General features: G+C 40.6%; 1 protein-coding gene and 1 pseudogene across 13 annotated transcripts in view; one reads left to right on the top strand and one right to left on the bottom strand.

Moving 5' to 3' along the window:
• Positions 1-908: 908 nt before the first annotated feature.
• PSPC1 (paraspeckle component 1) overlaps positions 909-25,095 on the top strand; it is a 135,554-nt gene continuing 111,367 nt past the window's right edge. For 12 of the 13 annotated variants that reach the window (XR_004966385.1, XR_004966381.1, XR_004966383.1 and 9 more), the window contains exons 1-3: positions 910-1,465; positions 15,773-16,074; positions 24,885-24,980. Coding sequence is in view for 1 of the 13 variants with exons in the window: in XM_036301726.1 (XP_036157619.1) it covers positions 1,100-1,465; positions 15,773-16,074; positions 24,885-24,980 (764 nt within the window). In the remaining 12 variants the exon portion in view is untranslated. Of the gene's footprint in view, positions 1,466-15,772; positions 16,075-24,884; positions 24,981-25,095 lie in introns of all 13 variants that reach the window. The other variant, XM_036301726.1, reaches the window with a different exon arrangement.
• On the bottom strand, positions 11,057-12,371 carry LOC118651971 (annotated as a pseudogene).

The following is a 25,095-nucleotide window of genomic DNA, read 5'->3' as shown; positions in this document are numbered from 1 at the left end:
TAGGACATGACCAACTATCATAAACTGCTTTTAGTTAAAAATTTTTAATTTTAGGCTATCTTTTGTGGTTATTTTTGGTCTTTAAGTTTGTAAGGGTGCCATGCAACTCTTGACATGAGCTTGTCAGGTTTAATATGTGGCCCTTTTAGTCCACAATATTTACCATTGACGTGTACAACCAAGAATCCCTGTTGCAGGGGTCCTCAAACTACAGCCCGCGGGCCACATGCAAATACAAATATTGTATTTGTTCCTGTTTTGTTTTTTTACTTCAAAATAAGATATGTGCAGTGTGCATAGGAATTTGTTCATAGTATTTTTTTAAAACTATAGTCCAGCCCTGCAACGGTCTGAGGGACAGTGAACTGGCCCCGTTTAAAAAGTTTGAGGACCCCTGCTTCAGTGGTTCTCAACCTTCCTAATGCTGCGACCCTTTAATACAGTTCCTCATGTTGTGGTGACCCCAACCATAAAATTATTTTCGTTGCTACTTCATAACTGTAATTTTGCTACTGTTATGAATCATAATGTAAATATCTATTATGCAGGATGTATTTTCATTGTTACAAATTGAACATAATTAAAGCATAGTGATTAATCACAAAAACAACAGGTAATTATATATATATTTTCCGATGGTCTTAGGCGACCCCTGTGAAAGGGTCATTCGACCCCCAAACAGTCGCGACCCACAGGTTGGCGACCCACAGGTTGAGAACCGCTGCTTTAGCGGTTTGGGCAGCTGCATTTGTCAGCCCTATCAGGAACCCTGGAACCGAGCCCTGCTGATGCCATGCGCAGGCCTATGCTAGCTCAGGTGCATTGACGCCGACCGCACAGGCGCGTTGCCTCCGTTCCGGTGATTACGTAGGGGCGGGGCTTGTGGTCGGCGTCACTTCCAACTGCGGCTGGAGGCAGCGCCATTTTGAACGTGCAGCGGTCGCGGGCATTAGGTGGGTGGGAAAGGCCTGCTGGTTGCCGGAGTGGCGACCTCCTCGTCTTCTCTGGCTTTCTCCTTCACAGTACAGTCTCCGTGGGGAGGCACGGAGCCATAGACACATCTCTAAGGTTGCTTCCCGGCCCGAGGTGAAGCCCTCTGATGATGTTAAGGGGAAATCTGAAGCAAGTTCGCATTGAGAAAAACCCGGCCCGCCTGCGTGCTCTCGAATCGGCGACGGGCGAGAGCGAGCCTGCGGCCGCCATGGCCCTCTCACTGGCTGGGGAGCCGGCGCCCCCCGCTTCCGTACCCGCGGAGGAGCGCCCGGAGGAGGAGGTGGGCTTCACCATCGACATCAAGAGCTTCCTCAAGCCGGGCGAGAAGACGTACACGCAGCGCTGCCGCCTCTTTGTGGGCAACCTGCCCACGGACATCACGGAGGAGGACTTCAAGCGGCTCTTCGAGCGCTACGGCGAGCCCAGCGAGGTCTTCATCAACCGCGACCGCGGTTTCGGCTTCATCCGCCTGGTGAGTGTCGGGCGGGCGCGGGCCGTGGTTTTCTTCCCGCCGGCGGGTCGCCCGCGGTTTGAGCCGCCAGCCTCGCTGACGGTTAGCCGAGCCCGGCTGCAGGTTGGTCACTAGTCCCGGGCACCAGGGGGCGGGAACTCGGAGTCCAGGCAGAAGGGGACGAACGCGACAGGCCTTGGGGGGGGGGGAGGCCGTTTCTCACCAGAAGTCTCCTTGGGCCCGAAGGCCCTCCCAGCGAAATTGCTCCCTATAGTTGTACCCACCTCGTTCCTTTGGCTTCCAAAGACCCGCACGCGCGGAGCGGAAAGCCTCGTGTTTCTCACGCCGCCGCCTCCCCAGTCGGCGGAGCCCGCATTGATCTTACACTCCGCAGTATTGGAACGGTGTTGAATTATTGTATCTAATAAAATGTGTCTTCCCCTCCAACACTCGGGAGGTTTCCACGTTTTGGAATTGTATTGTTTTACTTACACATTTTAATACTAGAATACTATATATCTTTACTACTTTTAAGTCTAAACCTTAGGAATTTATCCCATAGTCTGCACAATTTGTGCCTCCCTTGTATTTTTTTAAAAATATATTTTTATTTCAGAGAGGAAGGGAGAGATAGAAACATCAATGATGAGAATCATTGATTGGCAGCCTTCTGCACGACCCCCACCGGAGATGGAGCCCGCAACCCCAGGCTTGTGCCCCGGAGTAATTGAGCCCAGGACCCTTGAGTCCACAGGCCAAAGTGGCTAAGGCTCCCTTGTATTTTTTGAAAAGAATATGATTGGTGAGGATTTACATTAACAGGACATAATATCAGCTACTTGGTTTTTCTATGTGCTTTCTAGTGAATTCCATCAGTGTCAGTTATGCAGCACTGTTGTAATTCATATTTAGATGCTAGATTTTTGCTAATAAAATATCTTTCTTGGATGGAGGCTTTTTTACACAAAGTAATGTTTGCATAAAGAAGTGTGTGTTTACTTTGACTCTCAAATTTTATGTTCATGGTAATTTGTGGAAGCTTTCTTTTGGAACTTTAGCTTTTATTTTATTGAGTTTTTACAGAGAGGAAAGGAGAGAGATAGAGAGTTAGAAACATCGATGAGAGAGAAACATCGACCAGCTGCCTCCTGCATACTCCCCACTGGGGATGTGCCCGCAACCAAGGTACATGCCCTTGACCGGAATCGAACCTGGGACCTTTCAGTCCGCAGGCCGACGCTCTATCCACTGAGCCAAACCGGTTTCGGCTGGAACTTTAGCTTTTAATATTGGGTTCTCTCAGTGAGTGGTCAAGGCAGAATAGAAAATTGTAATTAAATGACAGTACCTTTTAGGGAGGACATTTGAACATCTAAATGGCCTCAAAAATCTTCATAGGGTATTAATGAGACATGGAAGTTTCCTTAAAATTCAAGTTAAATAATGCATTTCAACATAAAATCATAAATGCTCTTAATTATATTTTGGACATTAGAGAAAAAGCTTATCACTTGGTAAATTTGTTTTTAATATATCCAAAGTTTTCTTAAAGGAAGGTAGGAATACTATAATAAAGCATTATAGACAACTTTTAGTAAACTTCCCAAAAGGATGCTGCTTAACATTTTCTTGGTCTTTTCTGAAGTTGACATTCTGGAAGAATGGTAGGGCTGCATTTCCCTCTCTTTTGGAAGTCTTATGCTTACACATAAGCCAATAAACAATTTATTCACTTGGGAAAATATTTTTCCTTCCTATCTTTAAAGCTAATAATCCTTCCTTCTTTAGTGTATTAGTGCTGTGCAATAGAATTTTCTGCAGTGATGGAAATGCTATGTTTCTGTGCTGTCTAACATAATGGCCACCATATGTGATTGTTGACTAATTAAAATGTGGCTATTGTGGCTGAGGAGTTGAATTTTACGTTTTATTCTTTTTTTTTTTTAAATATACTTTATTGATTTTTTACAGAGAGGAAGGGAGAGAGATAGTCAGAAACATCGATGAGAGAGAAACATCGATCAGCCGCCTCCTGCACACCCCCCACTGGGGATGTGCCCGCATCCAAGGTACATGCCCTTTACCGGAATCGAACCTGGGACCCTTCAGTCCGCAGGCTGACGCTCTATCCACCGAGCCAAACCGGCTAGGGCACATTTTATTTATTCTTGAATAGTGGCTACTACATTGGACAGCACAGCTCATTGCTTTTCTTGCTTTAAAAAAAAATCTGTGAGATTATGAAATGGGGAACTAAGAAGGACTGCTATTACCTTGTTCCTTTGGGATATGCTCCTCCAGGCCTATCACCATAAATTTTTATGTAAGCATGTTAAAAATTTGTCAGTTGTAAATTAGAATTTGGCTTACAAAATTTGACTTCATGGATAACTTTACTATTTAATCTGGGCTCTGGGATTAATAGGTAAGTTTTAAAGCTTGAAATATTTCTGAGCTATTATGTATTTATTTCTACTTAGGGAAATCATAGAATGTATGTCTGATTTGAATGTAAGTTATGGTATAGTGGCTATAGTGTATATACAGGGATGGTGTAGTGGCTCTAAAATACTGCTGGTTTTATCTGGTTTGTGTTTTTACAAATACTGTTGTGTGGGGTTTTTTTTTGTAAATACAGTGGGGCCTTGACTTACGAGTTTAATTCGTTCCAAGACCGATCTCGTTAAGGAGCTCGTTAACTCAAATTACTCTATCAACTCAATGCAAAAAATCGGCTGAGAGACAGCTGGTATCTCAAAGAACTTGTTAGTCGGGACACTCGTAAGTCAAGGCCCCACTGTATGTTTTTATTGACTTTTTTTTAAAAGAGAGGAAGGGAGAGAGAGATTGAAACATCCTAAAGAGAAACCTCTATTGGCTGTCTCCTGCACACTCCCAACTGGGGATTGAGCCCTCAACCTTGGCATGTTCCCTGACCTGGAATCCGACAGTGACTTCCTGTTTCATAAGTCAATGCTCAACCACTGAGCGCTGGCTGGGCTATGTTTGTTAATCTTTATCCGAGAATATTTTTTCCCCCAGAGAGTGTGGAAGGAAAGTGGAGAGAATAAGAGAGAAACATGGATGTGAGACACATGGATGTGAGACACATGGATGTGTTTCTCATGTGAGAAACATGGATGTGACTCACATCCATTGGTTGCCTCTTGCACACGCTCCGACTGGGGCCTCAGGTTGAACCCCCAACCTTTTGATTCAAGGGCGTTTACTAACCACTGAAGCACACATGCCGGGCAGCAATTAATTTTTAAAATGCAAATACATTTTCTTAGACTGGTAGTTAGTTGTAGTTTTGCAGTTAATTGATGAGGTCAAACAAAATTTTTTTTAAAAAGAATCTCTTTAAAAAAATTAATTTTAGAAAGAGAAAGAGTGAACATTGATGTGAGAGAGAAACATCTGCTGCTCCTGTACTTGCCCCGACTAAGGATTGAATCCTAATCTGCCAACCTTTGATAGCTGATGCTCCAACCAAGCCACACTGACCAGGGTGAGGTAACATTTTTGAGATGGTATAGCATCAGCATTACTAATATATAATGGTAGGGAAAAGAATTAAAAAAGTTTTTATTCATTGATTTGAGAGAGATAAACATCGGTTTGTTGTTCTGCTTACTTGTGCATTCATTGGTTGCTTCTTGGGTGTGCCCTGACCAGAGATCAGTATCAGGAGGATGCTCTAACCTAGTGAGCTACCTGGCCAGGGCAGGGGAAAGAATTTTTGTGTGTGTGTGTTTTTAATTGCAGTTTTAATTTTATTTATTTTATTTTATTTTATTTTATTTTTTAAATATATTTTATTGATTTTTTACAGAGAGGAAGGGAGAGAGATAGAGAGTCAGAAACATCGATGAGAGAGAAACATCGACCAGCCGCCTCCTGCACATCCCCCACTGGGGATGTGCCCGCAACCCAGGTACATGCCCTTGACCGGAATCGAACCTGGGACCCTTCAGTCCGCAGGCTCTATCCACTGAGCCAAACCGGTTTCGGCTAATTTTATTTTTTAAAAATATATTTTAATTGATTTCAGAGAGGAAGGGAGAAGGAAAGAGATACAAACATCAATGATGAGAGAAACATTGATCTACTGCCTCCTGCACGCCCTACACTGGTGATGAAGCCCACAACTCGGGCATGTGCCCTGAAGGGGAAATCTGTGACCTCTTGGTTCTAGGATGTTCAACCACTGATCTACGCTGGCTGGGCGAAGAGAAAGATTTTAAGTAGCACTTCCTTGTAAGATCCTAGTCCATAGTGTGAGCCCCTACTACATTAGAGATGAAATAGACTGTGTATATTTTGGATACATTTTGTGGGATTTTGGACCCAAAAGCTTAGGTTTTTACTAGTTACTGCAAATTTAGATTGGATAAATTAACTCAAAAGTTGTAGTGCATTTTAAAGCTAGTTTAATGTAGTTAAAGGTCTTTATTACTTTCACCTGAACTCCGTTTTGGCTTTTTTTTTTTTAACCCCTGCCCCTACTTTTAGCTTTAGTAAACCAGATTTCTGGAGCAGTATTTCACAAAAGTGTGGTCCCTGTCCAACAGCTCCCATTCTCTTTGTAGTGTAAGATGAAGGCCACTTATTTTCCCCTACCATTCATGCTAGCAATGCTGACCTTATACCATCTCGAAAATTGTCTCACCTCAACAGTCAGTTAACTGGGTATTTGTTAGAAATAGAAATGCAAATTCTAAGGCTCCTTTATAGATCTAAGTCAGAAATTTAGGGTTTGGGGTCCAACAATCATGGGTGGTGATCTTTTTTTTTTTTCTTAAACAATATGTTTTGTTTGTTTGTTTGTTTGTTTGTTTGTTTTGAGAGAGGGAGAAAGGGAGATGGAGAGAGAGAAACATCCATCAGCTGCCTTCTGCATGGCCCCTACTGGGGATTGAACCCTGACCAGGAATTGAACCTGCCACTTCTCAGGGAATGGGACTATACTCAACTGAGCCACACCAGCCCAGGGCATCCTCACCAGAGGGATATGTTTGTTTATTTTTAGATGACAGGGGTGGGGGCAGGTTTGGGGGGTGGGAAGAGAGAAGAGGATTGAGCAAGTAGAAAGGAGAAAAGGGAAAGGATCATTGATTGGTTGCTTCTTGTACACACCCCAATCGGGACAGAATTAGGAACCTAGGTATGTGCCCTGAATGGGAATTGAATCTGCAAACTTTTGGTGTATGGGATGACACTCTAACCAACTGAGCAAACACCAGCCAGGGCTTGGGTATTATTCTGAAGCTAAAGTTTGAGAACCATTGTTCTAATTAAAGAATTAGAAATTAACTGAATTTACTTATATTTAATTATGGGGGACTAAACCCCCTTCCCTCATGCTTTTTATTTTATTTTATTATTTTAAAAATATATCTTTATTGATTTCAGAGAGGAAGGAAGAGGGAAAGAGAGAGAGAAACATCAGTGATGAGTGAAAATCATTGATTTGCTATCTTCTGCACACCCCACACTGGGGATTGAACTCGCAATCAGGGCATATGGCCTGACTAGGAATCGAACCATGACTTCTTGGTTCATAGGTTGATGCTCAACGACTGAGCCACTGCAGCTGGGCTAATGTATGATTCTTATAGAATGTTCAAATATTAATTAGACTGCAAAATGTACTTAGTGGGCCTGTTCATCATTATTTCAAGTCATCTTTTATTTCAAGGAAGTTCTCTTAATTATCATTTTACACTAGTGAAAGATCTTCCCTCCCCTAGTACACTTACTAAACATGATCACTGTTAACTTTTGTATATTTTTCCATAAAAATCAAACTATACTATACATTGTATTGTGATTTGAGTTTTCATTATATCTTTGACATCTTTTTGTGTCATTAGATTACTATTTTTTAATCCTCACCTGAGGACATGCTCAGAGAGAGGAGGAAGGATGAGAGAGAGAGGGAAACATTGATGTGAGAGAGAAACATTGATACGTTGCCTTCCATACGTGTCCCAACTGGGGATTGAACCTGCAACCCAGGTATGTGCCTGCTGGGCAATCAACCAGGAATCTTTCAGTGCAATGGACCTGCTTAACCAACTGAGTGACTCAGGCCAGGCTAGATTTTTTTTAATGACAGTATTTCACAGTATGAATGTATACTGAAAGTTTTTTATTCAACCTTCTATTGATTAGACTTGAAGGCTATTTTCATTTTCCATCAGTGGGTTTCCTTATACTTGTTAACATAGTATTCTTGCAGTGGGGGATTTTAACCACTAATAAATAATGAGAGAAAAGATCATGTGCTTCGGAAATGATTCCCTGGTAATCATTAGATTCCAGTTCAAGCAGTCTCTATCTTGGGTAGTCACTTAGTTTATTGTTATTTTTATTTATTTTTTGTAATCCTTTCAGTTAAGAACCTGTAATTTTACCTTTTGTGCAGACTGATGTAGGGACACAAGCTGGAAGGTGGTATTTGTATTGGTGGAGATTGTGAATTGTGCGTAGATTCAAATTAGCATTTGCAGTGTGTGATCTTGGGCAGGTAAATTCAATATCTTTAGGCCTGTTTCCACATATGTGAAGTGGGGATAGTAACAGAACTTACTTCATAAGACTTGGCAAGGATAATGAAAGAGAATGTGCGTGCAACACGCGTGTGTTATAATGAATGGCTAGAATATAGTAACTACTTGGTAAAGATTTTCTGATTCTGGAAGTAAAAAAAAATCTCTGGTTTCATTTCAAATATGTATTTTTAACTTATTACTAATACTTCAATACACATTTAGAGAAGTGGTTCTCAAATAGGGTAGTTTTGCTTTCCAGGGGACATTTGACAGTGTCTGGAGACATTCTGGTTTGTCAAAACTGTGGGTTGGTTCTACTGACATAAACATTCTACAATGCACTGGACAGCGCCCCGCTCCCCAAGAATTATCTTGGCCATAATGTCAATGGTGCTGAGGTTAAAAACCTCTGAAGTAGCTCTGGCCAGTGTGGGTCAGTGCATAGAGTGTTTGTCAGCCGTGGACTGAAGGGTCCCAGGTTTGATTTCGATCAAGGGCATGCACCTGGGTTGCAGGCTCAATCCCTGGCCCTGGTCAGGGTGTGTGCGGGAGTCAACCAATGGATGTGTCTTTCTCACATCAGTGTTTCTCTCTGTCTCTTCCCCCTCCCTTCCACTCTCCTTGGAAAATCAATGAAAAAATACCATTGGGTGAGTATTCATAACAATAACAAAAAAAGTTATTATTTTGCCCTGACCTGTTTGGCTCAGTGGATAGAGCGTCGGCCTGCGGACTGAAGGGTCCCGGGTTCGATTCCGGTCAAGGGCATGTACCTTGGTTGCGGGCACGCCCCCAGTGGGGGGTGTGCAGGAGGCAGCTGGTCGATGTTTCTCTCTCATCGATGTTTCTAACTCTCTGTCCCTCTCCCTTCCTCTCGGTGAAAAATCAATAAAATATATTTTTATTTTATTTTTTAATATATTTTATTGATTTTCCACAGAGAGGAGGGGAGAGGGACAGAGAGCTAGAAACATCGATGAGAGAGAAACATCTATCAGCTGCCTCCTGCACACTCCCCACTGAGGATGTGCCCGCAACCAAGGCACATGCCCCCGACTGGAATCGAACTCGGGACCCTTCAGTCCGCAGGCCGACGCTCCATCCACCGAGCCAAACCGGCCAGGGCATATTTTAAAAAAAGTTATTATTTTGAGGCAAGAAGTAAAGAAATCATTAGTTTCATTTCAGATACATATTTTTAATTGAACAACATAAACGTTTAAAAAGAGTGATGCCATTGAAAATTCTGACTGCATAAACATTTTCTTTGGGCCAAGAAGTATAAAAAATTGAACTCATTGCCAACAGTGAAGAATTACTTGATTTTTTTTTTTAAAATATATTTTATTGATTTTTTACAGAGAGGAAGGGAGAGAGATAGAGAGTTAGAAACATCGATGAGAGAGAAACATCGATCAGCTGCCTCCTGCACATCTCCTACTGGGGATATGCCCGCAACCCAGGTACATGCCTTTGACCGGAATCGAACCTGGGACCTTTCAGTCCACAGGCCGACGCTCTATCCACTGAGCCAAACCGGTTTCAGAAAGAATTACTTGATTTAACAAAAATAGAGATTCCTCACTTCCCTTAAAACAAAAACAAAAACACCCACACCAAGCCATGGCTCGACTCAGTGGTTAGAGCTTTGGCCCGAACACTGAAGGGTCTTTGGATCAATTAACAGTCAAGTGCATGAATCTGGGTTGCAGATTCGATCCCCAGCTCTAGTCAGGGTGCTTGTGAGAGGCACCCAATTGATGTGTCTCTCTCACATCCATGTTTCTCCCCCCACCTTTAAAAATCAATGGGAAAAATATCCTCAGGGAATGATTAACAGCAACAAAAGAAAGACATTATGAAATTTATCTGACTGAATCTGAAGAGGTGAGAAACACTCTTTAATTTTACAAAGGCCTCACCATGTTGTTATCCTCCTGCCCCCAAACATCTATACAGGCAGTTCTTGGGTTATTCGAACAGTGCGATGTAACTCGATTTTTGCTGTAAGTTGGAACCCACCTACATAAGCACCTACGTCACTCACATGGAGCACACACAAGGTAGTAATGAAGTGAAACAGTAAAAAAAAAAAATTTAGAGAAAGATAACAATTCCTGACCTTTACTTGTGGTAAATAAATAATAAAAAGCATAAAGCACATATGTACATACGTTGAAATGATGGAACTTTTTTTTTTTTTTATAAATACTGTAAATGGGAGATGGCGATGTAACCATGAAATGACGTCTGTTGAGTCCGAGGTAACCCGAGGACTGCCTGTATATATAAAAGCCAAGCGACCGGAACAGCAGAACGACCAGAACGACTGGTTGCTATGATTTGCACTGTGACGGCCAACCAGCTTTATGGGGGCCCTGATCAGCCTCCCCCCCCCCCATCTGCCTGCTGCCCCTCTCCCCTGGCCGGTCCAGCCCCAATCAGCACCCCCTACTCCAATTGGGGGCGGGGCTAACTGGCCAACCTTCCATCCCTCCCCACACACCCACACCCAGCCCCGATCAGCCCCCGTCGCGGTGCTGGCCAGCTGGACTCCACTCGTGCATGAATTCGTGCTCTAGTTTTATTATGAAAGATTTGAGACAGAAATGATTATGCATGCACCCATCACCTAGATCCCATACTTTAATTTAAAAATACTTTATTGCTTAAAAAAAGAAAATGCTATTGAAAAAATGGCAAACAGTTAAATGTTTTGGTATATGTTATGTTTATGTTAAATATTTTTATTTATTTTTCTACTATTGTATTTTTTTTAAATTTTAATATATTTTATTGATTTTTTACAGAGAGGGACAGAGAGCTAGAAACATTGATGAGAGAGAACCATCTATCAGCTGCCTCCTGCACACCCCCTACTGGGGATATGCCCGCAACCAAGGCACATGCCCTTAACCAGAATCGAATATGGGACCCTTGAGTCCACAGGCTGACGCTCTATCCTCTGAGCCAATCCGGTCAGGGATCTACTATTGTATTTTTATTACCTCCATGTTTTGAAGCAGTTCATGACTAGCAGAGTGCTTTGGGGACCTTTTTTTTTTTTTTTTACAATAAATGAAAGTATTTGTTTAAGAAAAAGGCATGTGTTCCTTCAAATAGGTAAGAAAAGCTTCCAACCCCCTCCCCCCCCTTTCCCCTGTGGTTGCTCTAGAAATACTCAGCAAAGCGAGCCTTAGCTTCCCTGACCCCTCCCCCAGCAGCTGGGGTGAGGCAAACATTCTCCTCACAGGTCATTTGATTTTGAGGTCCTTCAAGGCTGATTCCAAGCTCTTCACATCCCAGATGCTCATGCCACCGTCCATGCCAGTAGTGCAGAACTGCGAGCACTTGGCCTTACCCCCGCTGAGCACGGAGATCTGGCTGACGCGGTTCTTGTGCAGCGAGTCTAGACCCGCCCCGCCAGCCACTCCGCTCTCGGAGCTCGCCTTCTTGTTGAGGTTCTGGAAGCGCTCGCGGGCTGTCAAGCCGCGCTGAGAGCTTTGTTTGGGCACGTCCAGCCGCCCACCGAAGCTCAGCGCTGTCATAGGTAAAAAGCACCGGAAAGCAGTCGGCCCGCAGCCACCAGACTGTTTTCTGTGATGAAGGTCACGGCCAGCAGTGGCAGCGTTTCAGAGGCCAGAGTTGTGACTGCCATCTTCTTATCAGCATCAGCCATGCTGTCATGGCTGACCCAGCCGCAGCTACTGCTGGACTCGAACATTAGCTCCCCGAAGGGCATCTTGGAGCACCATGGGGTGGGTGCTGGTTGCTCCTCCACTTCCTTTATGTAGGCTGAGAACATCCAGCACTTGAAGTTGCAGGAGCCTGCGGCCAGGAGCACGTTGTTGGGGTGCCAGTCCATGCTGAGGATGGTGGAGCGAATGGGCTTCTTGATGTGCTTGCACACCCACCAGTCATTTTCCTGTTTGAAATAGCAGATGGAGATGACATGGGAGCCGCTGCCAACAGCGAACTTGTTCTCATTGGGGGCCCAGCGCACACAGCGAGCAGCCCGGTTGATCCGCAGGATGACAAGGGTGGGCTTCCACGTGCGGCCCTTCAGTGTCCACACATACGCATTGCGGTCTGTGCCGCAGGTCACAATGCGGTTACTCTCAGGGGCCCAGTCAGTGCCTGTCACCTGCCCGTTGTGCTCCTTGAGCTCATGCACCTTGACCCACTTGGCTCCACTCTTCTCATAGATATGCACCTCATGGTTGTTGGGGCAGATGGCAATCTGTGTGCGGTCCTTGTTCCAGGCGTGGCAGCTGATGGGCTCCATCAGGAAGCTGTGATAGGCCATGGCTTCTCAGCTCCTCTGGGCTCCCGGCTGCGGACTCTGGGCAGTCGACGTGCTGAACCAGCTCTGGGACCTGCAGCCACTTACTTCCTCGTGGGCGGCGGCTAAATATTTTTATTGATTCATTGATAGAAAGGGAGAGGAAGAAAGAGAAACATCTATGGGAGAGACACATCAGTCTGCTGCCTCCTGCATGCCCTCTACTGGGGATTGAGCTCTTAACCTGGGCATGTGCCCTGTCTGGGAATTGAACCTGGGACCTCTTGGTCCATGGGACGATGCTGAATCCACTGAGCCACACTAGTCAGGCTGTATATGTTATTTCACATACCTGGTTCATTTCTTTTTATTCATCAGTCCATGACTCTGAAATGCTAAAGTCCAGTTTTTTGTTTTAAAATATATCTTTATTGATTTCAGAGAGGAAGGGAAAAGGAGAGGGAGAGAGTGTGTCATTGATCAGCTGCCTCCTGCATCCCTCACATTGGGTATCTAGCTGCAGCCCGTACATGTGCCCTGACCGGGAATTGAACCGTGGCCTCCTAGTTCATAGGTAGACACTCAACCACTGAGCCACCATGTCTGGGCCAGTATTATTTTTTAAGGTATTGGAAATCTACATACAGTAAAATGCACAACTCTTAAGTGTATGGTTTGGTGATTTTTAAAAAATCCTTATCTGAGGATATTTTTCCATTGATTTTTAGAGAGTGTAAGAGAGAGGGAAAGACAGAAATATTGATGTGAGAAAAACACATCAGTTGGTTGCCTCTTGCAATGGAGGTACATGCTCTTGACCGGAAGTGAACCTGGGACCCCTTCATTCTGCCCCAACGCTCTATCCACTGAGACAAACGGGCTAGGGCTGATTTGGGGATTTTAGGTAATTACATTCATCTGTTTAATTCAAACTCCTATCAAAATATAGAACATTATCACCATCCTGTGACATTTCCTTATGTTCCTTCCCATTCCCAATTATACCGGACAGCATTTAAATTCAAGACTCCATTCCTAAAATGTACTTCACAGCATTGTTAGGTTATATGATATATTAAATACATAGTAACTATCCCTAGTTAGATACTCATTAAATATTTGCTAGTACTACTTCTATTAAGAGTACAAAAGAAAGTGTCCATTTTGAATATCTGTAAAAATGTTGGATTCATTTGTCTTTGTAATATTAGCTTTGTAGATAGACTTTTGCATAAGTGTAGTACTTTGAAGCTGTCAACATTTTAGGGATTGAATAAAGAGCTCTTATGACCTTCAAACTTTTTTTATAAGATAGTATATTTGTACTCTTACAAATGCATATACAGACTCTTTTACATCTCTCTGGAGAGTTCTCACAACACAAAGAAAAAGAACATACAGTGGGGCCTTGACTTACGAGTTTAATTCGTTCTGCGACGGAGCTCGTAACTCGAATTACTCGTATGTCAAATCAACAGTGAACGAGTGAGACACATGATGCTGGGCTGATGTGTTCACTGTGACGTTTGCTGCGCCAACTAGCAGTGGGGTATCTGATGCTGGCTCGTAACCCAAATTTTAGCTTGCAACTCAAAGCAAAAAATCGGCCGAGAGACGGCTTGTATCTTGAAAAACTCGTTAGTTGGGACACTCGTAAGTCAAGGCCCCACTGTACTTGCATTATTAAGTTTACCAGGTTGTTGTTTATTGTTTTATATGCCTACATTCTATACTTTCTTTTCAAGAATTATCTTTTGTGGTTTCTAGTTTATAAGTGCATGTGCACTTGCTTTTCTATGAAATGGAGAGAACTCTTATAACCCATGAATGTGTATGTGTGTGTGCTTCTTTCAGTATAATGCTGAGAAATATGTAGCCCATGAAAGTATTTCTGCAGAAGTGATTAACAATACCTGATAGTTTTCACAGATAATCTATAATAATAAAAATGTAGTATGTTAATTAGACCTGACAGCCAAATGACCTTCCGACATCATTCTGGATGAAGCTGAGGCAGCGGGGGCCGAGGCAGAGGTAGTTAGGGGTGATCAGGCAGACAGGCAGAGTTGTTAGGGGCGATCAGGCAGGCAGGGAGAGGGGTTAGGGGTGATCAGGTAGGCAGGCGAGTGATTAGGGGCGATCAGGCAGGCAGGTGAGTGGTTGGCCTCTTAGTCTATAATAATAAAAGCATAATATGCTAATTAGACCGGATGTCCTTCCAGACGAAGCCGGGGGTGCGAGGGAAGCCCAGATCCCGGGGTGCCAGAGGGAAGCCAGTGCCAGCAGTCAGGGGAAGGAAGGCCTACTCTTGCATGAATTTTGTGCATCAGGCCTCTAGTATAACAGAAAAATGGAAATAGAAAGGAAAGGCAATTTGTCTGACATTGGAGAGGTAGATGTTTTATTAAGATATTGATAAATATTGCCCTGACTGGTGTGGCTCAGTTGATTGGGCTTCGTCCTATGCATGGAAAGTTTTCCGGTTTGATTCCTGGTCTGGGCACATGACTATGTTGGGGCTGGATACCTATCTGGTAGGGGACATGCAGGAGGCAGCCCATCAGTGTGTCTCTCTCACACTGATGTTTCTCTCCTTTCCTTGCTCTCTAAAATATCAATGCAAAAAAAGATAAATATCAAAAATGCATAGACACTTCGTTGTTTTTTAAAAAAATATATATTTTATTGATTTTTTACAGAGAGGAAGGGAGAGGGATAGAGAGTTAGAAACATCGATGAGAGAGAAACATCGATCAGTTGCCTCCTGCACACTCCCCACTGGGGATGTGCCCGCAACCAAGGTACATGCCCTTGACCAGGATCGAACTTGGGACCCTTGAGTCTGCAGGCCGATGCTCTATCCACTGAGCCAAACCGATTAGGGCTGAACACTTTGTTTTTACAGTAGTTTGTAGTAAAAGTAACTGGTACTTGGTCTCGAATAGTAATTATGTACAGTATTTCTTTTAACATGTAGGAGATTTTAAAATATATTGCTTGGAATAATTAGTAGTGTGTAATTTTTTGTGAGCAGATAACCTTTAAGTGATGGCTTTTAATAGGACATTGGGCTTGGGGTTTTCTAGAACATTTAAAATTACTCACTTTTTATATGTTTTTATTGATTTCAGAGAGGAAAGGAGAGAGAGAGAGAGAGAGAGAGATAGAAACATCATGAGAATCATTGATCGACTCCCTCCTGCATGCCCCCTACAGGGGATCGAGCCAGCAACCTGGGCATGTGCCCTGAATGGGAATTGAAATGTGACCTCTTGGTTCTTAGGTCTGACACTCAGTGGTCGGGCTAAAATTAATTAACTTTGAAAATTAACTTTAATTAATTTTGTGCTACCAAAATTGAAAGACAGAAATAAAGTGGTTCTATCAGTCATTTCCTAAAGCTACCGAGCGAGCCTCCCTAGAAACAAACCACTATTTTAAATTTTTTTGTGTTGATATCATTAAAAAGTGATTTTTCCTCCTAAAAAGGAATCCAGAACACTGGCTGAAATTGCAAAAGCAGAGCTGGATGGCACCATTTTGAAGAGCAGACCTCTCCGAATTCGTTTTGCTACACATGGAGCAGCCCTGACTGTCAAGAACCTTTCTCCAGTTGTTTCCAATGAGCTTCTAGAGCAAGCATTTTCCCAGTTTGGTCCAGTAGAGAAAGCGGTTGTGGTTGTGGATGATCGCGGTAGAGCTACTGGAAAAGGTTTTGTAGAATTTGCAGCGAAACCTCCTGCACGAAAGGCTCTGGAAAGATGTGGTGATGGGGCATTCTTGCTAACAACGTAAGTTTTAAGTATCTTGTTTTACATATGGGTTTCTTTCTGTCCTGGATTTCTGTTTCCTTGTAGTTCATACTGCCTTGGCATATGGTCAGTAGGTATTGAGTAAATACTCAGTGAAGATTAATAAGAATTTTTGTGTACCTCTAGGAATTGGGGTCATATTTTCATCTAACTTAAGTATATGGATTCATACTTGAATCTTAGGAATGTTTCAGATTATGATTTTCATTTAACTTTCTGAACATCTATTATATGCACAGCAAAATTTTAGAGAAGATAATTTGGGTTGTTTCAAACCAATACAATAAAGCAGATATGGTGATAAAGCAAGTCACATGAATTTTTTGGTTTCCCAGTGCATGTAAAAGTTATGTTTATATTATATTGTAGTCTATTAAGTGTGCAATAGCATTATGTCTAAAGTACATACTTTAATTTAAAAATACTTTATTGCTTAAAAAAAGAAAATGCTATTGAAAAAATGGCAATGATGGTAGACTGCTGGACACAGGGTTGCCCCCAAACTTCAAATTATAAAAACACACAATATCTGTGAAGTGCAATAAAACAAGGTATGTCTCTATATTTAAATAATGAATGAAAGAATGACATAATCATCAACTTTATTGGGGTGTAATTTACTTACATCAAAATGCACTCAATTTTAAATCAACAAGTTTTAACAAATCATATATATTTACACAACGTACCATCACAAGATAAAAGAATACTTCCATCATCCAACAAAAGTTCCTTTGTGTCCTTTTGCATTTATTCCCCACTCCTTATTCCTGTCCTACACAACTATTGATCTTTCTGTTACTATAAATCAGTTTTGCCTTTTCTAATATTTCATAAAAATGAAGTCATATAGCATGTACTCTTTTGTGTCTGATTTATTTTTTTATTTTATTTTATTTTATTTTAATATATTTTATTTATTTTTTACAGAGAGGAAGGGAGAGAGATAGAGAGTTAGAAACATCGATGAGAGAGAAACATCGATCAGCTGCCTCCTGCACACCTCCCACTGGGGATGTGCCCGCAACCCAGGCACATGCCCCTGACCGGAATCGAACCTGGGACCCTTCAGTCCGCAGGCCGATGCTCTATCCACTGAGCCAAACCGGTTTCGGCGTGTCTGATTTATTTTGCTTAGCATAATGTTTACGAGATTGCATTCTTTTTTTTTTTTAACGAGATTGCATTCTTGTAATTGTATTCGGATTTTGTTCATTTTCATGGCTGAGTTGTATTCCATCGTATGGTTATAACCACCGTTTGTCCAGTGACCTAAGGGTGGACATTCAAATTTCTTCCAAATTTTGACTATTATCAATAAAGCTGTGATGAGCATTTGTGTATAAGACTTGTGAACATTATGTTTTCATGTGGCTTGGGTAATATTTAAGAGTTAATGGCTGTATATTCACCTTTGTAAGAAATTGCCAAACCCTTCCAAAATGGTTATACCATTTAACTCTCCCACCAGCATTGAATGGGAAAGTTCTAGTTGCTCCATATCTGTATCAACACTTCATAGTATCTCTGTTTTTTAGATATTCTGAGTGTAGGTGTGTCTCATTGTGGTTTAAATTTTATATTCCTAATGATTAATGATGAGTATCTTTCATGTCCTCTTACTCTTTTCATATCTTTGGTGAAGCTTTTTTTTTAATTGGGTGGTTTGTCTTATCACATTAACCAGTTTGGATACAGGTGTGTATCATGACTATTTCTCCCAGTCTGTGGGTTTTTAATTTTCTTCATGGTGTTCTACAAAGAGCAGAAATTTTTATATTTTTTGAAGTCTAATTTATCAAATATATTCTTTTATGGTTTGTTTGTGCTTTTTGTAATGTTGTATGAAATCATTGCCTTTCCTAAGGTAGGTAATAAAGCATCTCTCATGTTTTCTTGAGACATTTTATAGCTTTTTTAACTTATACCTGTGATCCATTTGGAGTATGATATAAGGTAACAATTCATTTTTTTTCATATAGATACCCATTTGTTCCAACACCATTAATTGTAAAGAGTATTTCTTCTTTTTTACCTTTTACCTCTATCAAAAGTCTGGAAAAGAAAACCTGCACTCTTTCTCTTTCCTTGACCTGTACTGTACTTTCTTTAGCCTAAGCTTTGAAATCGGGTAGTATCATCCAACTTTATTGTTTTTCAAATTTTTTCTGGTTATCATTTTTTCTTTTTATAACCTTACTGTGTTTTAAAATCAGTTTGTCAATTAAACATCCTACTGGGCCTTTTTTTTTTTTTTTTTTTTTATCCTTACCCAAAGAGTGAGGATATTTTTTCCATTGCTTTTAGACAGAGTGAAAGGGAATGAGGAGAGAGAAAGAGAGAGACAGAGACATTCATATGACATCTATTGGTTGCCTCACACAAGCACTCCAAAGGGTGGGGGGTGGTGGGGATTGGACCTCCAATACTCCCATATGCAGACTGACACTAACCACTGAACTGGCTGGCCTGGGCTCTCCTGGGCTTTTGATTATAATTACATTGAGTCTACAGCTCATTTGGGCAAAACTGACATTTTCACAGTATTGACATTTTCTAATCCATGAATATGGTATAACTCTCCATTTACTTAAAATTAATTTTATGTAATTAAGAAGGTCATTATACCTGTTGCTAAATTAACATGCCTTTCAGTTTGCCATTGAAGTTCTTTTTTTTTTAATTTTAGAAAAATGATCTTATATATAATAATATTACATGCAATAAACATTAATATTTCAAGAATAAAAGGATTTTAAGTATAATATCAGAACTGTACTAACATAGTATGATATCACAAAAATTGTAGGAAATATTAAAAATCTGCAAATAACAGGATTACTTCTATTATATTTTAGGATATTTTTCCCCCCTCTGGCTCTATTTTTGTTCATCAGTTTATTTGTTCATTATATTCCACAAATGAGTGAGATCATATGATATTTATCTTTCTCCAACTGGCTTATTTCACTTAGCATGATGCCTTTAAAGTCTCTTTTTTTGGATATGAGTATTGCTACTCCAGTTTGTTGTTTTTTTATATATTTTACTGATTTTTTACAGAGAGGAAGGGAGAAGGATAGAGAGTTAGAAACATCGATCAGCTGCCTCCTGCACACCCCCTACTGGGGATGTGCCCACAACCAAGGTAGATGCCCTTGACCAGAATCGAACCTGGGACCCTTGAGTTCCCAGGCTGATGCTCTATCCACTGAGCCAAACTGGTTAGGGCCCCAGTTTTTTTTTCTTTTCCATTTGCATGGAAAATTTTTCCCATCCCTTTACTTGCATCCTGTGTGTGCCTTTTGTTTTGAGGTGGGTCTCTTGTAGACAGCATATATAGTTGGGCCTTGTTTTTGTATCCATTCAGCTACTCTACATCTTTTGATTGGAGCATTTAATCCATTTACATTTAGGGTTATTATTGAGAGGTACTTTTTTGTAGCCATTTTAATTTTGTATGGCTAGGTAAATATATAGGTATATATTTATACCTATTTTAATGTATTTTATTGGTTTCAAAGAGGAAGGGGGAGAGAGAAACATCAATGATGAGAGAGAATCATTGATCTATTGTCTCCTGCACACCCCGTACTGGGGATCCAGCCCTCAACCCAGGCATGTACCCTTGACCAGAATCAAACCTGGGACCCTTCAGTCAGCAGGTTGACACTCTATCCACTGAGCCAGACAAGCTAGGGTGTAGGAATTGGTAAATATTTAACAAGTTCTTACAGGTAGCTTTTAGAATAATTGAAAAATACTTTTAATGGAATGGGCAAGGTATTGAATATTTTATTATCTGTTAGATACTTCATAATCGTGACCTCTTAGATTTCCATAACAACACTGGCTATTAATTGTCCCATGTTTCCGGTGAGAAAATTAGGCCAGAGATGTTAAGTAATTTGCTTAAGAAGATTGCTCAGCTAATAAGTGGTGAAGTTTAGTCTGATGCTATTTTTTTTTTTTTTTTTTTTTTTTTTAGTAAATTGAAAAAAATGTTTTTATTGATTTCAGAGGAGGAAGGAAGAGGGAGAGATAGAAACATCTATGAGAGAACCATTGATTGGCTGCCTCCTGCATGTCCTCTAATGTGGATTGAGCTTGCAACCCAAGCATATGTCCTCACTGGGAATCTAACCTTGACCCTCTGGTTCATAGGTCAACCACTGGGCTCAACTGGTGCAAATTCTTGCCTTTAAAAAAATTTGTTTTTATTGATTTCAGAGAGGAAGGGAGATAGAGAGATAGAAACAAAACCGATGAGAGAGAATCACTGATTGGCTGCCTCCTGCATGCCCCCCACTGTGGGGGATCGAGCCTGCAACCTGGGCACCTGCCCCTGGCCGCAATGGAACTTGGGACCCTTTAGTCCTCAGGCGGATGCTTATCCACTGAGCCAAACCGGCGAGGGCACATTCTTGCTTTTTATATTGTGCTACAAGTGGAGTTGTTTATTCTTCCTGTGACTCCATGCTCACGAACTTTGTTGTTAGTTAAACCTTCTCATGGAATTCAGGATGCTGTTTTCTCGGCTGCTAGATTAGTGGGTCTCAGTTAAAATGTCACTTCGTGGAGAGGATTTCCTGACTGCCTTATCTAAAGTGTGTTCCCTCTGTTACTCTTTCTAATAGCTCTTAAAATGATTATTTTGTTTACAATCTTTTATCTCTTAGAAGACTTTCGGGATTATTTTGTTTACCCTTATATTTCTGGCCCCAAGTACAGTCTTGGAATTTACTAGGTAATGAATTATTTATTGATGAACTGACTGAATCTCAGACATCTGAATTAAATCAAGTGATTTGGTTATTAAATGTAGACATATTGTGTAATCAAAATTTCTCTTAAATTTCTTTAAATTGTCTTAAAATGCTGTATATTACAAATGGTTTATGTATTTATACAGTATATATAATTAACATATGCAAAAGTATGTACTTAAGCTCTTTTGAAATTACAAGAGGCAGAAAAATGGGGAGGGGGAGGAAGGAAAATTAAACACCTTTATTTCTGATAATAAGGGTGTATCCACATTGTTAAACATTAGAATCGCACCTAGACCATTAGAGATGCTCATGCCTAGAATTGCACAGGGAATGATAGGTGCTCAATAGTTAAATTTTTCTCTTTCTAGCTTTTTAATTTTTTTTTCCTTTTTTTTTTTAAATATATTTTATTGATTTTTTACAGAGAGGAAGGGAGAGGGATAGAGAGTTAGAAACATCGATGATAAAGAAACATCGATCAGCTGCCTCCTGCACAACCCCTACTGGGGATGTGCCCACAATCAGGGTACATGCCCTTGACCGGAATCGAACCTGGGACCCTTGAATCCGCAGGCTGACGCTCTATCCACTGAGCCAAACCGGTTGCTTTTTAAATTTTTGAAATGATTATTGCAGGTTAAATTCAATGAAAATTCCAGAGAGGGAAACAAAAATAGGTTTACAGTTGATTGTATAGAAAATAATTAAATAATAATGCAATTGTAGACTTAATTTTGCCCCACCCTGTATAATGGTCTATTTTTACCATTTTCCAGCTGATACTTAAAAATAATGTTTGGCTCAGAGTATAGAGCATTGTTGGACTGCAGATTGAAGGGTTTCAGGTTTGATTCAGGTGAAGGGCACATGCCTGTGTAGCAGGCTTGATCCCCCGTAGGAGGCGTGCAGGAGGCGGTCGATTAATGATTCTCATCATTGATGTTTCTATCTCTCCCTCTCCTTTCCTCTCTGAAATTAATTAAAAAAAAATATATATAAAAATATAAATGATAATGTTGGTGTTGCTTCCCTAAAAAGCAGAAAAATGTGACTCTGCCCTGGTGGCTTAGCTGATTAGAGTGTCGTCTTGTATACCAAAGGGTTTTGGGTTTGATTCCCGGTCAAGGGCACAGATCTAGATTTTGGGTTCCATCACTGGTTAGAGGCATTCAATAGATGCTTCTTCCCTGCTTTCTCTCTCTTTCTCTCAAAATCAATAAAAACATACCCTTAGGTGAGGACTAAAAAGAAAAAATGCAAAAAAAATGTGTCCATTTCAGTTTTGGTTAGGAGAAGAAATTTTCTCTTTAAAACAACCCTTTAATGGTATTGGCATTGACTAATTGTTAGCATCTGCCACATTCCCCCCACCCACCCCCACACTATATATACACTCAAATCTTGCTTGCAAATTCATTTGTTAATCAGCTACAGATTTTATACTATACCCCTGAATACAGTACTTGGCATGTGTCTCCTGAGAATATTCTCTCATAAAGCTACAATATCATTATCACACTGAGGTAATTTAACATTTATTCAGTATTGTTATCTAACATATAGTCTATATTTGAAATTTCCCCACTGCATAGTAATATTCTTTGTAACTTTTTTCAGTCTAGTAATCAAATTGAATTTAGTTGTCATTTTTCTTTATCTGTAATAGTTCTCCAAATGACAAAGTGTCAGTGCCACATTGGCACTTTAAAAGAAATTTTTTTTTCTAATTTTTATTTTTATTTTTTTTTTAATTAGGCTTTTTTTTTTTTTATTGCTTAAAGTATTACAAAGGGTATTACATATGTGTCCTTTTTTCCCCCCCGCCCTTGATAATTTTTATTTCTTAAAGTGGGGCAAAAGAGAGTTTACATCAAGCTTCTTAAGGTATTCCTTTCTCTTTTTAAAATTTATTTCAGAGCAGAAGAAAGAGGGAGAGAGAGATAGAAACATCAATGATGAGAGAGAATCATTGATCAGCTGCCTTCTGCATGCCCCCACTGGGGATTGAGCCCAAAACCCAGGCATGTTCCCTGACCAGGAACCGTGACCTCTTGGTTCATAGGTCGATGGTCAACCACTGAGCCACATCAGCGGGGTACGACATTGGCATTTTTGAAGAGTTCAGGACAGTTTTTTTCAGAATGTGCTTCAGTTTGTTGTTTTCTTTTACGCTTTAAGAGTTTATACTTATTCTTTTTTTGTTTTGTTCGTTTTATAGGAAGATTTCAAGACATTTTTAGACTTTCTCCTTTATATCACTACTTATTTTATTACCTTTGGGATTTATTTATTTATTTATTTATGGTAAATCCAAGAACAGCTTTTTTAAAAACTTGCTTTTTTAAAGATTTTTAAAAATTGATTTTCAGAGGGAGAGGCGGGAGAGAGAGAAACATTAATATGAGAGAGAACCATCTATCGGCTGTCTTTGTATGCCCCCTATCAGGTATCAAGCCCATATTGATGTAGCTCAAATCCTTGTTATGTGTCTTATTAATCTATTTGCTATATATTTGTCCCTTTCATTTTTTAAATTTTTTTTGAGAAAGAATTTATTACCTCTTCCTAACATACCAGTTCTCCTTCAACCTCTAGGGCTTTCTTTTAACTCAGGAGAGACATTTATGGCTAAGTATTTTTTTTTTTTTTTTTTGTTAGTCCTCACCCGAGGATATTTTTTTCATTGTTTTTTTAGAGAGAGAAGGAGGCAGGGAGCGGGGAGAGAGAAAGAGAAACAATGTGAGAAAGACACATCTATTGGTTGCCTCCCTCAGGAGCCCCGACTGGGAACAGGGATTAAACCTGCAACCCAGGTATGTGCCCCTGACTGGGAATTGAACCCTAGACCCTTTGGTGCTGACGCTGTAACCATAGAGTCACACTGGCCAGGCAGGGTGTGCTGGATATTTAAATCACTTTTAATTAGTAATTAAAGAAAGACAAACTTAAAAAAAAATCTGTTATGTTGGTAAATATTTAAAAATACGCAGTGAATTAAAGTGATGTCACATGAGCGTTTTTATAACTCCTGGTGCTAATGGAAATTGGTTATTTTGTTCTTTGGAAGGCATTTTGCTACTGGGTATAAAAACCAGGGCCTGGGCTGGGGAGAAGACTGCAACTGAGATTGTGCCCTTGATGGAAATCAAACCTGGGACCCTTTGGTCCACAGGCTGATGCTCTATCCACTGAGTCAAACCCGCTAGGAGTCTTTTTTTTTTTTTTTTAATCACTTGAGATATGCTTCCATTGATTTTAGAGATAGAGAAAGGGAGAGGGAGAGAGAGAAACATCATTTAGTTTTCTTCTGTATGCATACCTGACCAGGGATTGAACCCACAATTTGGGTATGTGCCCTGACTGGGAATTGAACCTGTTACCCTCCATTGCATGGGACAACATTCCAACCAATTGAGTCTCACCAGCCAAGGCAAAAAATTTTTCAATTAGAGTTTACATTACTTTCTACTGTTTTTGATTTCCTCTTCCCCTTATCTGGCTCCTTGAATATGTTATATCTTCTGACTCCTCCTTCCCCTATGCCTGGCTGATACCTTTTAGGTCTCATTTTATGTTTTAGAAAGACTTTTGTGAAGACGACTGGTTAAACACAGACAGAGGCTATGAGAGGTAGGCAGAGATGGGAGTTTGAGGTTGTGGGAAATGGGAACATGATACCATATACATAAAACATGAATTTGGTACTCATTACTATTCTTATCCTTCATACTTTCTAAAGGTTAACTATATGTTCATAAAGGTTCATAGTGGGTTTACTTCTCTGTCATCTTAAATAGACTCTGTGCTCTAGAAACAAGCATTCATCTTTGACTCTGTTGTTCATCTGTGTCTGGTGCAGCAAATGGTAATTGATTTTTGAGTATATATGCTAAGTTCTGAGAAATTTATCTTGAGAGACAGTTTCCAAGTATGTATCTTGGAATTATAAAACATTGCTAAGCGAATGTTAATTTTAGACACTGTATTAATCCTTGTTAATGCTCTTTACCTGTCCAGGACCCCACGTCCTGTCATTGTGGAGCCAATGGAGCAGTTTGATGATGAAGATGGCTTGCCAGAGAAGCTAATGCAGAAAACTCAACAATATCATAAGTAAGATTGTGTAATAAAGATATTTTACATATGTGCCATCTAGGCTATTTATTACATCACATTTGTTTTCAAATATTGTTGGATTAGAAGCTATTCTCTTTAGTCATATAATCTG

Source organism: Myotis myotis, unplaced genomic scaffold, assembly GCF_014108235.1.
Source record: "Myotis myotis isolate mMyoMyo1 unplaced genomic scaffold, mMyoMyo1.p scaffold_m19_p_3, whole genome shotgun sequence".
Lineage (NCBI taxonomy): Eukaryota > Metazoa > Chordata > Mammalia > Chiroptera > Vespertilionidae > Myotis > Myotis myotis.
This window is presented reverse-complemented; position numbering and strand designations above follow the sequence as displayed.